The sequence below is a fragment of the Strix uralensis genome, chromosome 9 (assembly GCF_047716275.1).
Source record: "Strix uralensis isolate ZFMK-TIS-50842 chromosome 9, bStrUra1, whole genome shotgun sequence".
Taxonomy (NCBI): Eukaryota; Metazoa; Chordata; class Aves; order Strigiformes; family Strigidae; genus Strix; species Strix uralensis.
In genome coordinates this window covers 23,164,064-23,182,194 of record NC_133980.1, presented here as the reverse complement: position 1 = coordinate 23,182,194, position 18,131 = coordinate 23,164,064, and the positions used below count along the sequence as shown (strand labels likewise).

General features: G+C 37.1%; 1 protein-coding gene across 1 annotated transcript in view; it reads left to right on the top strand.

Annotated features, from left to right (window-relative positions):
- The window catches only part of CLSTN2 (calsyntenin 2), a 397,862-nt gene extending 381,467 nt beyond the window's left edge, over nt 1-16,395 (top strand). The window contains exons 14-17 of the mRNA XM_074877726.1: nt 426-571; nt 1,996-2,119; nt 3,697-3,881; nt 4,650-16,395. Of these exons, the coding sequence (XP_074733827.1) occupies nt 426-571; nt 1,996-2,119; nt 3,697-3,881; nt 4,650-4,859 (665 nt within the window). The 3' untranslated portion in view covers nt 4,860-16,395. The remainder of the gene's footprint in view (nt 1-425; nt 572-1,995; nt 2,120-3,696; nt 3,882-4,649) is intronic.
- The last annotated feature ends 1,736 nt before the right edge of the window (nt 16,396-18,131 follow it).

Below are 18,131 nucleotides of genomic sequence, written 5' to 3'. Positions count from 1 at the left end.
GAATACAGCACAGCTCTGTCTTGATCTCAGCATCCCTCCTGCTACTTCCCAAACAAGGAAAATAGCAACGTGGGGGTTCTTGTGAACCATCACAGTAGAACATGGGAATGAGGGGATTCCTCAGTGCTCCTGCACAGTGCTGGTAACTCACTGGCCAGTTTTTCTGATTACTAAATAATTTATTCTAAAGTGTTGCTGTTGTATTTGTTCTTCTCATTATGGACCTACATTTATTTCCAAAAACTATTCTCACATAATTTAGTATCAGCCAAAGGCTCTATCAGGGAATATTTGATGCACTGCCATTTTCAGATCATTCTGCCAAATTTTGTATTTTCTGTGAACATTTGATTTCTCCTGTACTGCATGGAGCATTTGTTACATAGCATCTCCTTGAGATTACTGCTGCTCTACCACCATTTCAGGTGTGGACAGCATGCACAACTACGAACAGGTTCTTCAGCAGATTCGATATCGTAACTGGTACACTTCCGTCACCTTTGACAGAAAGTTCAGAGTCAAGTGCTCAGAGCTAAATGGACGTTACACTAGCAATGAATTTAACTTGGAGGTAAGCAATCATTTAGTCAATTTTCCTTTTCCAGCACTGACACTGAGCACTAGCCTTATCTTCAGTGACATCGAGTTTTCTTTGAAATATGTAAAATGATTGACATGTTCTGGTTACTATAAACAAATAGAGGAAAAATTCTAAGTTTCATTCAAATAGGAAGTTGACTTCTCCTGTGGGCATTCCTCAGTGTGGGTCTCTGTATTCTGCTGCATGTGTAAGGAGATGACCCTTCTCTTGACCTCCACTAACTCAGAGAATTACTCCTGTTCAAGCAGAATGGAGGCTAAGGTCATCATCACTGTTTTTCCAGGCCTACAGGCCTTTTTGAAGATTTATACACCTGCTCAAAAGTAAATCATTACAGCCTCATGATTTTCCTTAGATTAGTTATTTTTTTACTTAACCTAATGTACTCTTCTTTCCCGGGGTATTCATCTTTTCAGTTTTTCCAAGCACTACACCCTTACAATAAGTTTTATAATTTCTTCTTGATCAGATAGAGATCATTCCTGGTAATTTACATGATTACAGGTTTCTTTGGGGAGGAAGTCAGTATACAGGTAACAAACACACAGGGTGGAGTTCATCTGTCATATTCTTTTGGATCCACTACCCAGACATAGTCAGTTACCACAGGAACATTTAAATAGCTCTCCTGAGCTTATGTGTGCTGGTACTGAGTCCAGTGCAGCACAGTGGCTCAGGGACTGAGAATTACTGCTGACGCACCTCAGCAGAAATCACGGACCAGTTCTGAAGAATCAGCCTAGAACTCAGGTACCAAGTAACTACAGAAAAGGGCAGGACCTTTATAGCAATAGGCTCAAAACTTAAAAATTGGTTTTGAAAGTTTTTGCATGCTTACATTGTCTTGAAAATTCTTTTCATCTTAGCATTCTGCAGCCCTGACAATGACTTCAGGGTTTTTGCTTATAACTATCAGCAGGACAGAGAATTGAAATGGTATCTTCAAAGAAAGTCACTCTGAAAGTAAGGATAGAGGAAAAACTAAAACCTCTTTTAATTCTCTATTACTGTTTTGGTTTTAAACTCAATGAGTTTGATACATTCTCTGTCAGTGTTCAGAGTGACAAACCTCCCACTAAGTTTCAGGGAACATCTAAATCTGATTAGTATAGAGAAAAAAAGTCGCTACTTATACAGACAGGTAAATCAAAAAAATCATCTTCTGTGCCACTTCATAGTCTACAGTTAGAAATGTTTTAATGCTAGAAATGAGAAATATATTAAGCTGTGCATTTTTCAATGGCATAAAAAAAGTCAATTTGGCCTTTAAGATCTATATGATAATGTTCCTATCTGCTGATGAACGTCATAGTTCAGTGTAATGTATGGAGCCAGCAGGCTTGGAATATAGAGCACTTCTTAGTATCTGATCTCTTATTCTTCTCTTGTGCCAGGTTAATATTCTACACAGCTCCAACTCCAACTTCATGGACCATGTAAATCATATGATAGTACAACCACAATTTCTCCAATCTGTCCACCACCCAGAGGGAAGCATAAGTGCTGTTCACAACTCAGGTATGTGACGACTTTACAGAGACTGCTCATAATGATTCTGGTATGTTGGCATTTCCTTTGTGATTCAGCCTGGTCAACACATAAAGCCCTGATGTCCATAGTTACAGTTTCTGAAACCTCACAGAGATCATTGCACGGGTATGAAAGAAGGTAACAGTGAATTCTCTTCTTTCTTTCCAAGGATGTACTTTATATCCTTTTTTAAGACTTCATTAAAGGCTATGTACTCTGACCCACATAGTTAAGAAAATGCCTTGTTTCTAGTATTGAATGATATAAAGGATAATATTTATGCTCATATTGTCTTTGTACATCTGTATTTCTATGGCATACTAATTTCTGCCTACCCCTTTCTAAGCAAAAGGAAGAAACATTTGTATTATTTTTTAAATATATAATTGCTACAGGACTTCTGTTAGCTGCTGTCCAGGCATCAGTCTGGAGCTCTCTGGAGAGAAGATAGGTCCACCTAGCCATGTGCAGGGGGCATTAGTATATACTCAATACAGAATTAAAATCGAATTTTTAGACTATATGAGTTAAAATATAACTTAAACACAGAGCAAAGATATCTGTTTAAATTCTGAATTTTGAAATCCTTTTAGCTGATTGATACATATGTAAAGAAATAAAGCTGATGTAAAGTGTATGTAGTTATATACAGCTATTCTTAGAAAATTACTGTATTTTTCTGTACACTTGTATGAACATCTTACTAAAATGAAACTGAATTTTTACAAACTATTGCAAACTAGTTCTTTCTTCTTTAATAGTGTTCTGATTTCAAAATTTCATCCTTACAGGCAGGGCAAGGTGATAAAAAGGGGTACAGAACTACTGTAGCTCCTGGAACTGCAGTACCTAGGTAGCAAAGGTACATAGAGAGTGGCAGCACTTCTCCACTAACCTAATGAGGAAGCTGATAATATACAAGTAGTTCACAGAGATTTCTTCCTGTGACTGGGTGGAGACAGAGGCTTCTCAGAGTGCAACTGAACAGTGAGGAAAAATGTCTTGAATCCTCAAGAGCCTCCCAGGAAGGTTGTAATGCAGGCAAATAGAGTGGCAATATGTTTTAATTCTTGGAGATTGAGATTTAAATTGCAGTACAGGTTTTTGAAACCTTTGAAAATATAAGCTTTCAGATATACTTTTTCTCACAAGAGAAGTTAACGCCTCAGCTGTAATCAGAAGGGGACAACATGCAGGTAAGATAACTGAACCTTATTGCAAAAACACTTGTTCTGAAACTAATTGGTTCTGCACTGATTGACTACTTGTCTTCTGTAATAAAGTTGCTTAAAGAACAAACGGTAGGCATACTCACTTTTTAGTTATGATTTATAATACTCACTATAAGATATCTGTAAACAAACACCATTCGTGTATGCTCTGCCTTAGTAGGTGGGCACTTGTCAACACTTTCTGTAGTTCCAGGCTCATGACAGATGGCTGTGCTGATTCTCAATCCGGAGGAAGAGGTGCTGAGGGGAAAAAAATAGACAATGTATTTAGTGTTTTGTAGGCAATTTGTTCCACAAATATAAGCCCATTCCTTTTTCCACCTTTTGTTCCAGTTGTTCCAAGCGTGGCTACTATCGTTATCATAATCTGTGTGAGCATACTCATTTTCATCATAACCTTGGGGGTCTATCGAATTCGGACAGCTCATCAGCACAGCTCTGCAGACAGCGAAGGAAGTAAAGAAAATGAAATGGATTGGGATGATTCTGCTCTGACAATTACTGTCAACCCCATGGAGGTACATAACTGAGGCACGGTATTATACCATGATACACTGCCAGGAGTTACTGTCTGGGCTGGTGGCTTACTCAGCAGTGAGTTTTAAGCCTCTTTTGGAGTACACCTGTTTAGGCTTGGCAGAACAGTTGTATGTATGTACACTCAGGACTCCATCTCAGTTTTCAGGTCTGCACACCATGATAGTATATAATTGAGCATTTAATATTTGTTGTGATATATAATTACTAAATAGGATGGTGTTGGGCACAACATCACTTCCTCTCTCCATCCATATTTGCACCCTAGGTACGCAATATGATATAGTTACTTTGGTTTTAACTTTTTAATGTAAGCACTAACACACTAAAGGAGAGGAAATGATCAGCAATTTAAAGAAACATTTTTGGCAGCTTGACTAACAAATATATTGCTTATTGACATTCTGTTCTTGTTACAGTAGTTTCTGAATATTTGCTACTGAATTCATAGAATCATAGAATAGAATTATAGAATCGTTTAGGTTGGAAGAGACCTTCAAGATCATCAAGTCCAACCGTTAACCTAGCACTGCTTTCTCAACCAGGGCTCTGTACCCCTCTGGCTCCTTCTGAGCTGTATCATATTCGTATCCTATTTGACGCCCAGTAGTCACATAATGATGGAAAGCAGATTTTCCCAGCATGTTAGCATTTCTAAATGTGGAATAAATACATTCTCATGGCCGCTGGCTAGCAAGAAGGTACTTTTCTTCTACTGTCTCTCTTCCATTTCTTTAAATGTACTGTAGAAATACGAAAAGCCTCACCAGACAGAAGAAGAGAGTGAGGAAGAAGACATAGAAGATGAAGAGGAAGACACAACCAGTGCTGAATCAGATGAAAGTGAAGAGGAGGAGGAGGAGGAGGAAGAAGAGGAAGTGATTGTCCAAAAGGGAGACAAACAGAATGCCACCAGGCAAGAGCAGTTGGAGTGGGATGATTCAACACTCCCGTACTAACAGCCCTCCAGCCACATTGCTCTTTTGTAACAACCACTACAGTGTTTTTTCAGAGTCTATGAATTCACTGACAGGATTTGAACTTCTGCTTGCCTGTAACCGTTTTGCCTAAAATGATCTTGCTGTAGTAATTGATAATGATAGAACCGACCCTTTTCTTACAAAGCCCGGAGAAAACATGGTACAAACATACAGGCATCACTCGTAATGAAGTAATCTAGAACTTGATCTGTTAGCAAGCGTAGTTCGCAATTTCCTGTTTCTATACTGCAGAATGTGACAAAAGTCCTGTCACTCAATCCATAGAGGTTTTTGCCTTTGCTAGATTTTTCATACAGGAGAGATTTCAGCTTGTTATGAAGAATTACTTGTGTGGGTCCAAATAACAGTTGCCATTTGACTTCACACTCTTGCAGGTGTAAAACATAATCCACCTTCAAATTGGGGCAGAGTTTTAGTGCTACAGGTGACAGAGACTGAATTCCATTTGTCGTCTTGTCCTGCCTTCTTGGATGTTAACTGTCTTTCTTCGACAAGGGAATATATCTAGGACTTGACACGGGATGCACGTGTGCCTGTGTAGAATTGTTCAGTGTATTTTTCAGGCATGCTGTCAGAACCCTCAAGACAGGGATTTTATCCAACCCACCCACAGAAAAGAGTTTAAAAAAACAGCAACAAGGGGCTGCTGGAGGTTACAAAAAAAAAAAAAATCATTCTGTGTCCACAGATTGAGTAATATGATCTTATGCAAACTGTAAATTCTAATAGGATTGATTTACTGAAAACCTGTAGAGCTGCTCATTAGTTATGGATTGAGCAATTTGCAGCAAATCAATGCTTTAAACTGTCTGTCTTGTAAAATCATTAGCTTGCTGCAGTATCTTACTGAAGTGGTGGAAAATAAGTGACCCCATTATTCCATAGCTATGTATGGTTGGGATTTAAAAAACGATTTTACATGAGGAAAATGTTCCCTTTTGCTTTAGTGAATGCCAGCTGGAATTCCTGTCTGACTGTATTCTATAAAACATTATGCCCTATTTCTTCTGTACCCCGACCCACCTACGAGTGGCACAAGAGAAAGTAACAACATACACAACTGTCAGCTCTCTTTTGTGCTCATACTTCTCCCTTATTTCTTCTTCCTGAAGCCATTAATGTTAAGAAAGGGTTTTATAAAGTAGAACAAGAACAAATAAAACCTATATCTGGAACCAAAAGAAGTGAAAACAAAAACTAAACTCTTAAGAGGTTGAGAGAGTACTTTAGTTTGTTATGGTAACACAGCATATTTTTCTTAAACACTGTTTAAAAAGGGAAAAAAAGAAAAAAAAAAAAAAGCAAAGCTATGTACAATGTGTTGATAAGTCTGTGTGGTGTGTTTTTTGTCCCCTTAATTATTGTTGCATCTTCAAATGCTCTGCGTACCAAATGATGCAGCACTTACTAGGATAACTAACTGCTCTAATGCGTAAAAAACCAAAATGGCATGCAAGTGAATGCTGCCTAGTGGCTTGTCTGTTTTTTTTTCTAAACGTACTTCATTTTCTTTACAATTTCATCATTAACTTTTGCTTTTGTAATTTGCTGTTTAAAATGAGCTACTTTCTCTTTTCCTGTCTCCCAGAGAAGCAAGCAGTCTTGCCACAACAGGACCTTCCTGAGCACTCATCAATGGTAGTGTTGATATTGCAAAGAGTAACTTGAGTAATCTTGAGTATATCCACCTCCCTCAATACTAAATTTTTAGCAGCTCCTGAACGTCTTGGAATATAGAGGATATATTGTGGGTTTGGGGGTTCTTTTAATTCCAGTTTCTGCATCTGATAGTGGCAGGGAAAGATTGACAGCAACTAGACCTTGTAGTTTAATAACTAGAAAGTAAATGAAAAAAACTCTAAATTAATTTTAAAATTAGAGCTCTTCATGCTCTGGCAATGAAGACTGGCAATATAGACATTTTCTTATATAAGCAGTCCTGTTTTATTAGTTTTCTGGTCTCTCACATGTATTAAACTTACAAGAATATTTGCAGAATCAAGCCCACATACATACAATTTATCTGCAAGAATAAAGACTGTAAAATCAGCCAAAATCTGTTTAATAAAAAAATAATTTTAAAATTTCTGAATATCTTGAACAGAAATTTTATGTTAGATCATTTTCTAGCATCCTAGTATCCTAAATTACTTCCTAGCATTAATTTGTGTTAGTGACATGAAGCAGGCTCTTCATGATCCTTGTTATCGGCATATATCAGCAAAGCTTTCTGCTCAGAAAAAAAATAAGATTTAAAATTAGAAGTAGATATTTAAAAGTCAATTTCAGATTTAAAACTTGACTTAAATTATTTTTAAAGTTTCTGTTATTCCTGATTATTATTGTTGTTATTGCAGCAAACATTTGGGCAACTTGAAAACAGCAATTTACAACCTTACTGACAGCCTTTAATTCTTTTATATGCTCATGTCATCATCAGTGTGTTTCTCCATCTAATAGATTTTTATCTTTTTGTTACTGGAAGCAAATCTTTTCAGGTCATGCTGGTACATTACACAAGAAGCAAACAAAGTATTTTCTCTACTGTAAATAAACCTACATTTTTAAACCTAAGTAAAGTAATACAGGCATGTGTGTGTTATCACTAAGATTTCGTTTGCAACAAGATACTCAGCAAACTAAAATGTATGACTGTACTTATTTTAGATTACTCATTGGCGTGCATTATTCAGCATTTTTCATTCAAATAAACAGAAAAATCCTTTTCACAAAATGTTAGTGAGAATGAGATACTTCTTCACAAAATGAAGTTTAGAATTAGTATATTTGTATAGAAGCTAACAGCAATGGCTTCATGAGCAAAAGCCTATTAGTAGAACAACATAGAAATATCACTTTTTCTGAAATAATTGTAATATTGCCTCCCCTCCATGAATTCTTTTTTGATGTAAACTACTTGCTTAAAACCAAACCAGAACATACACATACGTGCATACATACAAGCCCCATTTTTTTTTCCCCTAATCAAAAGCCAGAAATCTCTCCTTTCCTCTCTGAAAAAAGAGTTTATGCTGCAACCTCTGAAATGGCAACTGCAGTATCTGGTTCTTTAAGATGTAATGTTTATCCTTAGCCCAGTTGCAGGGTTGAGCTATGAAGACACATAAATAAGGGTGGCTTTTCTGCAGTAGCAATAAAAAGTGCATCCAAAAAACACCTCTGAAGGGGAACGTGTAGTACCTGACATCAGGAATCTGTGATGCCAGAGGTCTAAAATGACATCAATTCAATGAATGCCTTTAAATTTTTTAAATTCTTAACTAAGACTGGGAAATCCAAATTCAAGACAGTGATACACTGTTACCTGAATTAATATAACTAAGTTGTTGCTTTTTGTAATCAATAGCTCACATTTCTTTTTCACTTCTACCACCTCCACAGGTATTTTATCTTTGCAAGTAAACCTTAAAATGCACAGTTGTTGAGATTAATCTCAATATTTACTGCATTGGCTGACACCAGTTCAAATTAGAAATAGACATGTAGGGTTCATGACATCTTTAATACTAATTGAAATAAAATGTTGTTATTTGTTCATTCAAACAGGCGATAGTATCCTGCAGTGGTGGCTCGACTTCTTTTTAACTGATGATCTCCCTCACCAAGGGCTAATGGGAAGGTGCAGTTGATTTCCCTTTCTGGTGTGTTGCGGTGCTGGACTTGCTGTGAGCATGTGCACCATCCCTACTTCATTCAGGAAGAAAATGAGACTCAGAAAGACTCAGAGGGTTATAAAGTTCCTTTAGCAGGGATGAAATCCACTGTCTCCATTGCAGAAGCTGTCCTGCCTGACCCTGAGCTGAAAAAAATGCCATGGGACATTAGTAGCCCCAGGTTAAGGGCTGGTCAGAGGGTAGTTCAGCACCTCTTACTTGACTTTTGAGCCCTGCACCTAGTTTGTGTCTCAACTGTCTGTTTCCCTGACCTGTAACCTGAGAGGCAGCTCTAATGGTTTTACCTGGTGGGGATCCCAGCAGGTTGGGATACAACACTTCCTCTTCTGGAAATTTTGGTGCCAGCACATGCACCACTCCATCTCCACCACCATCCATACTTAGCAGAAGATGAGAATGAAAGGCTTCACTGAGGTGACAGCAGGTAAAGGTCTGGTGTGAAGGACCCATGAAGCTGCTGCTGGTATCCTGAAATATACATTATAATACCAAAGTTAAGGATGTTTGCAAAAGCATATGGATACTTAGGGAGAGGAAATTAAACTGTGAGAACATCTCCAGGGCTTCAGAAAAGTCTCCTGTTCCCTTAATTCACACATGCTGACTAGATTAAATATCTCAATACCAGTATATCCCCACCATTTTTTGTACACTTATTGAAAATTACAATAAAACCTCATAGCAAAATGCAATTTCCATATAAACAATTTCCAGGAATCTAGCAGTAGGCAAAGGAGCCAAGTGTTAAAAATCTTGGTGTCTGACATTATGACTAGCATCCTAATTTTGGGGGGTCAAATTTGCTTCACCTCTATGGAAAGTAGCTGGATATATGCTGTATACTATTTCTGAACTAGTCTTAAAAAGCACCAATAGGTTAACAGCAAGAGAACATCTCATCTGGCAGAAAAATAAAGGTGTCACATCTTGTAAAAGGTGTTTTAAATATACTTAGATATTTGGTTTTTGATTAAATCCTGGTGTTGACAAAAACCAATTTCATGAAATAAAATTTTTGACAAATATTGACAGTTGCCAGACTGAGAAGTAACAGCGATATGAGCAGAATTTTGAAAAAACATACCCAAATTGATCCATTATATTGCCTATATATAATAGTTTGTATACATACAAATTAAGTAACATTGTATGTATGTGTGTGTATATATATATAAAAAAAATATATTAACCAGATTGGAAATACATCTCTTGTCTTATGCAGCTGCAGCACATCTAGAGTTGCTCTGAGACTATCTGGAAATGCTGGAATCAAAGTATATAGCATCTGTGCCCTTAAAAATGGGCCAATTTATGGCTCTTTAAAATCTCTGTCAGATGCTAGTCATCTTGCTGGCTAGCTGGAAATCACAGACAAATGGCCAATGAGCTCTGTTTCTGCCCTGATAAAATTACTGAACAAAAAAGTGGAAATATTTGGGGAAACCTGGATGTTCAGTAGCCTCATATTGATGTGTCTCTTACTTTTGACCATAAACTTTGGGATTAATGCACCTCTGGATGATCCCCGTAACTGCTGACCTTTACTTAATATCTGCTTAAGGCAGTTCTCATACACCAGTTGGGCAAATGTAAGGAGGAGATAGAAATAAATAAAAAAAAAAGGACAGTTGAAGACCTTTGAAATGACTAAAGATATTACTGTTAACTGTATGTAACACTGCGCTATATAAATATGATCTTCCTCATGTTTCAACCAGCATCACCAACCATATAATGTTAGGTTTCTGCCTCTTCAGTCTAAGCTGAGAAAGATGACCAGCTTTGTTCATGTCACATCCTCACTGCCCACGGAGTCTGCAAACCTCATAGTGTAAAAGTTCCACTCCAAACAGCCATGAGACCGACAGCCACCCTTGTCCCTCAAAGATCTAGATGGTGCCAAAAAAACCAACACTCCCGTGCTTATGATGGCCAAACCATGCAACACTTTGCAGTATAATATAAATACTTTGTACGGCACCCAGAAGCAAACAGCATACCTGGACAATCTTTGTACATTTGGGTCAAATGCTTTTAAAAAAAAAACAAAACCAAAAAATAACATAACGAGCAGTGTGGGGAGTGTTGTAAACTCAAATGTATCAGGTCCCTTAATGCTACATGTTTCAGATTCCCAGTGAAGGAGGTGATAGTTTTAGGTGAACCAACACAAGAAAGTGTATTCAGTGATCAATCTGTTTGCTTTAGCACTAGGGTGTTTTGTTGTTTGGTTGGGGTTTTTTCCTGGTTTGTCTCTCCTAGAATCCAGATTATTTTTTATTACAGTGGAGAATAAAAATAGGTCTGAAAGATGACTAGTAAAGCTACACCAGAGTAAAACACATACTCTGTTAACACACCCAGTCTCAAGAAATAATTCTGCTAAATCTATCAGGAAAATTACTCCAGCGATATCTCAGAAGGTAATTATTCTTCATTACCTTTGTATGAGTAACAAGGTACAAGTCTGGTATGGGTTTTTGGGTTGTGTTTTATTTCCTTAAAGAAGACATGATCATAAAATAAAAATTCACAATGCTCAAACAAAGCAAAAGTGAAAGGGAAGCAAGGGCTTTCATTTCATAAACCTCTGTCTAACAGAGAATTTTTAAATAATAAACAATTTAAGCCACATTATTGAAGCTTAACACAATAAAATAAATCCAGGAGGTTTTGTATGTTCATAACTTCATTCCTGGTGATGAAAAGGCAGTTACCAGATCAGGTACCCTTTTTCCCTAAAGGCATTTTGCTGCCTTTTGAGTAGGTATCAGCAGTGGTTTGTCAGTTACAGTTTACATTTCTCTGCTTGTAAATAAGAATAATGATACTGACATCCTTCACAAAGTACTGTGCACCCCGTAGATGAAAATGACTGTCAAAGAGCTTGGTGGTGTTACGATTCAGTAATTCTGTTGCAGCTCTACTTACTCCACTGTAGAGCAGCCTATACACACACAAAATGAATGACACTGGTTACAGTCAAGAACTTTGAGCTCTTCTTTCATTAGTTATTGCCTATGAAGAAACACTCACAATAGTTTGAAACATTACAAACATTTAAAACAGAGTTCAGAAAAAGCCCTCATTCCTATTTTCAACTCTAACTCGTGTGGAAATTGTGCATTCATCAGCTGTTGAAGCTACAGGACTGTGTATTGTCAGTATTTATACATGTACTGAGAACAAAGAAGCAGAAGAAATTTTTTCCCAGTTAAGTACATTGTACGATAAAAAGAGTGCAGCTTTCACTAGGCAAGGTGCATAAAGCCTGCCAAATGCAAAGAGAAGCTGTCTCCAAATGGGGGACAAAGGTTTTACAATCATATTCTATCCTCACACTTTAGAAACCCAGAAAATTTCATGGGAGTAAAAGGCCTTTCTGCTGCCCTACCTATTCTTTTTGTATAAATCTAGACAGAATTCTGGGTTTTCAGAGGCATTTAACTTCCTAACTGGATATAAAGTTCTTCTTTCAGGTTCCTTTAGGTGTATAAACCCATAAAATAATTTTTGGCTGAAGTTTTCAGGATATCCTAAAGAAAACAAAACCAAAGAAACTGTTAAAATTACAATGTCTTTTCTCTTTCTACTCCTGCCTCCCCTAAATATACGAAAAGATACAAAAGACTTGATCAGATAACCCCGACAAAGTCTGTGACTACAATGACATTTCAAACCAGTACTGAAATTGGCAATGATTTCTTGCTTACAATCTGCTTAATATGCACACATGTAGATGAGAAGGTGGATGGTTGTTTTAACTGGATATGCCCTTTGGAAAGTGGAATGGATCAACTGCAGCCAGTTCTTTTAGAAAATTGAATTATTATTTAGGAAAGAATGAACAGGAAGGTAGAATAATGCATGAGTAACAAACAGAAAGAGTTAAGGTTTCCAGCTGATGTGAAAAACCCTGAAATTTAATCTTCTAGAAACAAGAGACATTAAAAGTTTCAGTGTCAAAAAGTAAGAAAATGAAGACATGCTATTTTCATGTCCAGAACTGACAGCTAACAGACTCAACAAGAAGGAAAACGAATACAGGATGTTGAAAGGTTCCAAGATGACTGTGTGTATATGCATGTGCACATATGTGTGTGTATACATATATATATTTGTATACAAAAAAACCACCTGATCATTCCCAGCATGGAGGTGGTTGTTGTGGTGATGAACTAGAACCTGAAGTTATTTAGCATGGTTGCTGCTGTCCATAGCCGCTTCATTAGTTATAGTTACACTACCTCCAGCAGAGCTGGGAAGGGAGCAGGACCATGATGAATGTTGCTACCCTGTGCATGCATTAAGCAGGAAATGCTTTACAGCCAAGGCAGGCCCATGGTGATTTGGGCCAAAACATTTTGTCTGTAGTGACTCAAATTTAATGGTACAGTTACCACACATTTTAATTTGAGGTAAGAAACAGAAGTTTTGCACACAGACAACTGTGTTGATTAGTTTCAGAGATTTTCTACGACCTTTATACTCCATAGGTTGGATCAGGCACTAGGAACACCCAAGAAAGACTGTATACCATGTTGCAAAGGCCCATAAGTAAACTTTTTGTAATGATCCAATTTCCTAAGTGACCACACAGTTACAAATCTTGATTTTTGAAAATACATGAGATACAAAAAATTCTCAAGGATAACAATCATCCCTGGACAATTCTGAGAGCTGAAGCTATTACCTCTGCTCTCAGAATGAACCACTGGCATATTTATTGTTAGATCCTCCACAAAATGATCCAAAGACTGTAAGTACATCTCAAAATATGTTTTACATTCTGCTGTAAATACTGCACCACCAGAATCTTGAGTAAACACTTGATTGTGATTAACAGGCAGTTCTGTTCAAAGGGTCATCACAACAGGGATGGAAAGATATACCACAGTGGGTTACTGCTTTGCAGAGTAATATACACTGTGGTTAGGATTCCTAATAACTGTTTTCATCTAAACTTCAGTGTGTTTAGAAGTTGCTGCTAGACTCATTAAATCCTAGAAATAAAGACTAGTAGACAGAAAGAAAGAGTAGTACCAGTAGAGTGTTACGCTAACAGTGCAGAATTGTTCTCTGGGATATATTTTCTAGTGTTAGGGGAGGGGGTGTTTCCACCTACTTAAATGTTTCGAAGCCTGGGGCTTTTACTGCTTCCCCTCAGAGATTATTCTAGACTCTATTAGAATTCACCATTTTCTGATAATGAATTTAAATAACCCTTTTTGTAATTTTTATCTCATTAGTGCCAGTTATACCGTTTTGCACCACCCTAAATGATTCCCCTAAGCATGATTTATATCCTTTGAATATTTTTAGATAGTTATCAGTTTTGTTGCCTTTGGGCATTTATTAGAGAAGCTATGAATCCCTCCTCCTCCCGATTCATTCCTTTAGTCTCACATTTCTTACCTTTTCATGAAATGTCATTAATACACAAACTAAAGAAACTGGTATTTCCTTAAATTAGTCCTGGTCACTTCACTCTGTTAAAGTGCTCTGTGTTGGTGTGTGTCACTGTGTAGGCTGTCAAAGGTTAAACAATACATTTATATTGAAACTTGATTTTTTAAAAAATTTTTGCTGTAATCTATGGATAATTTCTCATATAATATGAATTTGCCAGTGTCTTTTATGTCAGTATGATTTAACAAAGCCAACCAATAAACATAACATTGGAGCCAACCAAACAATAACACGAAGTAGTAATTTGTTAAAATTTAGATTGTCATCATTAGTTTGAAAATAGACATGTCATTCATGTGTCTATGCTTTTAAGTGTCCCTACACTAAACAGTAACTATTAACAATACATTCCTTTAAGACAGATTAGTATATGCTGTTTCTCCTCGAATCTCATTGGTACAATGCACTTACTTTCTAAAACAAGTATATTCTAGCTATATGTTAACTGCTGCAAAGAAACAGAATTGTGCCAACTTTTCTGAGTACTGCCATGCCTAACGGTATATTGCAAATTTGTAATGCATTTACATTCTCTGACTGGCATGATGACTATATGGTTAGTTTTCAAGCATGCCTGAAGCAAACCTCTGTTCTCTGGCTCAGAAGCCTGATTACACAGGCCAACAGGAAAGATGTACAAAGTCAGCTTGGGTCTTTTAATTGATGTATTTTCTTCTACCCCATCCTTCAGTACCTGAAAGCCAAACCAAAACTGAAATCCATGTGCTCGAAGGCCCACTGCATCACTAAGACCCAAGTGAAATAAAACTGTCTTCCTCATTTGCTCTGTCTAAAAGGATTAATATAAAGGGAGACAGCAGGCACACTAAGCCTTCCAGTGTTGACTTAACGACACTATACACTTCCCTTAGCACATCTCTGTCCCTAACAGGTCTCAACTAACATTGTACAAATAATATTGTAGAGAATGACAAGTTGCCATCAGTGGTTTTAGGTCACATGATCAAACAAAGATGACTACCTTGGCATTGGCTAATACAATGGATGAGAAAAGCTAGTGGAAATATCTTTCCATTTTCTAAAAAACCTGTCGTCATAGCTTCCTGTCACTTCTCTGCCCACCCTTCCAAAATGAGCCATTGCATAAAGAGTAATAATTGCATGAAGAGTAACTTAAGTCTAATAGACTAAGTGGGGAGATGATCAAGCCTTGCAAGGTAAGGTTTCAACACAAAGGGGAAGAGGAATTCCTGAGCAGGGAACTGTAAAACATGATTTAAGTTATGATGAGCAGCATATCAGGAATCAGACATTCACCCTGCATATTGCTGGAGTTTGGTGGAAGGGGTTGTTTCTAGTTATAATTAACCATATAGTTATGAAATATCTTAAATGTTATTGAGAGAGTAGGATTTTGAAGAGCTGAGAAATAATCTCATCATGTTGAATGTAACAGCTCTGAGCTCTAATTGGCTGGGACAATTCTATTTCAAATTTCATCATAGCTTGACAGTAAAAGCGATACTTCATCTGCCTGCAAAAATGTAGAATGTCTCACACACAGTTCATCATTTCCCAGATTTGCTTCCATGTTGGTGCATTAGTTCCTGCTGAGGAGCAGTAACTGCAGTTGGTAGCATGTATTTTGGGATTGTTTCCTAGCAGTCCAGTCTCTGTGTAGTTGTGGCCGCTTCTATTGATAATAAAAAATGTACCAGATGGGATTCAAATAAACATATTCCATAATGGTTGTGACCCCTTAAGTGTGTCTCAAAACAACAGACTCTTCAGTCCAGGAGAGATGCTCATAATATAAAATATCTTAATATATATGTGAAACAATCATAAACTACATCTTGAAATGTCTTGTTGCAGGTGCTAAATGCATTTATGAAAGCGTGAATCTATACAATTTATGCAGAATGGTGAACTAAATTACTATATGCAATTAAAAAGGTGAATATGAAACGAAAATGGTTTTTGAAGACAGATACAAATCTGCTGTGTTGGCTTTTTTTTAAAAAAACAACCTTCTCTTTATGAAAATGTACAGTAAATTTTGACACATAGTAAAGTACGTGAAAAGTAACTTCACATACAGTGGGAATAAGTTGTACAAAACCCCTTCCATGGCATAGTGGTATATTTTTAAAAAGCCATGTCAATTTGCACAGTCATTTATGAATTCAAATTCAGTAATAGCCATATGTTTTCCACAGGATTGATTAAATGCATAATGGAAATAGATCTGTTATTTTAAAACTTGGCTTGTACACCTGTACATGTATAAAACCAGGTTCATTTTTGTGGTCACTATGGCACTTTCTGTGAATTGGCCAATAAATATAATTTTAGAATTTCACATAAAAGGTAATGTTCTGTAATCTTTATTTCACCGGTTATTGGGATGTTCTAATTTCCTGAACAATAACCCTTAAACACTAACACCTCTGGTGGCAAAGGTTGAGTCTGGTCTATATCTGTCCACTCTATTGCTAACTCCTAGGGAGGAACATGCCATGCGTCAAAAGACTCAGTACAGTTTTAAAGCACCTACATAATTTTTCTTCCTGCTGCTGAGAATATAGAAAGGGAAGCAAGTGAAAGGGAACCCTCTGAACAGTAGTTGTTGGTATCTACATTTAATAGCCATCTATTTTCACGCTTCATTTTGGTCTGATAAAAGGTGATGAAAGATTAAAGAGATGATTACACCGTATATTACACACATAAACTGTGAAATAGTACAAAGGGAAAAACATAATTTTGAATCATCTGCCTATGGATTACATCTGCACATGTGATACATGTGATCTCATCACATATAGGAACATAGCTGACTTTTTGTGTTCTGCTCTATCTAGAGCTCCCCTCTTTATTAGCTCCTCGGACTCAATCTAGTTCTTTAATGAGCTGTTACACTGATTACATAAGGTGTGATTTACAAGTCACAATACAATAAAAACTCCACATATATATTTCATTAGCCACACTTAGTTAAGTACCCAACATCAGCTAAGGTAAGTCAGCTCTTTTGAATTTTCAGAAGGGTCCAACTCCCGCTTCAGAAGTCTCAGTGAAAGGCAAAAGCCTAACCTGAACACCTAAATCACCATCTCCAATCTTTGCAGAGTTGTACTGAACAGAACAAGGATTGAAAGCAACATTAGACTTTGCGCTCCTGATCTTAGTGGCATAGCATCCTGGTTGGAGTTTTGGAAAATCTCTCAGGGAGAATGTTGCCTGTATCCTACACACAAGGGACAGTGAGCCTAATGCTGATTTTTTGTGGTTACAGAGTAGTGTTACAGGTTTACAGAAGTCCCTGTTTCCTGCATCTCACATCCAGACAGTGGAGCCAGTCATTGCAGCCTTAGCAATCTATTCAGATTCATTAGCCAGCCTTGGTGTAGCTCAGCAGCAATACTGGGAGGGCTAAGCATCATACAATTTAGACAGGTAGAAATGGAAGGGACCTTATGAAGAATCTTCCATTCTGGCTGCTTTAGTACAAGATTAACCCTACCTATCACATTCCTGGCAGAAGCTTTCTCACCAACTCTAGAAGATCTAGATTAGCAAGGATGATTTTTGTTAACAAATTCAAACAGGAAGAGTTTGACATTCTTCTGCAAGACTAAGATTACACAATACCTGAACAAATGACAAAGATTTTCCTGTTATAGATAGCCTGTCAGCCTGTGCTGACTGCACCACCCAAGCAAGGCTGGACCCCTCATCAGTTTGCAGAGATCCAAGGCCTGTTTTCTTAATAGAAAAAAAAAATAAATGTTTTTAAATCTAATTATCCTTCCCTCCTTAGAGAGCAATTCCTACCTGCCTTTCCTCTCACCTTTCAGTGCAATCTGGGTTTATACTTTTTTGTGTGTCATTAGTTAAAAGAAAAAATAAAAGAGGAAAGAAAGAAAGAAAATGGTATCACACATTAGTTCCAACCAGAGTAAGCATTAACTCCTGGCACTCTCTCTTAATACAAAATATAGGGCTACTATGCAATGACCCAAAACACATTCCAGTCACTGCAGGTTTTGACTTTGCGTTTTGTTTCTAGCAATTTCCAGGTCTGTAACACCTATCAATAATT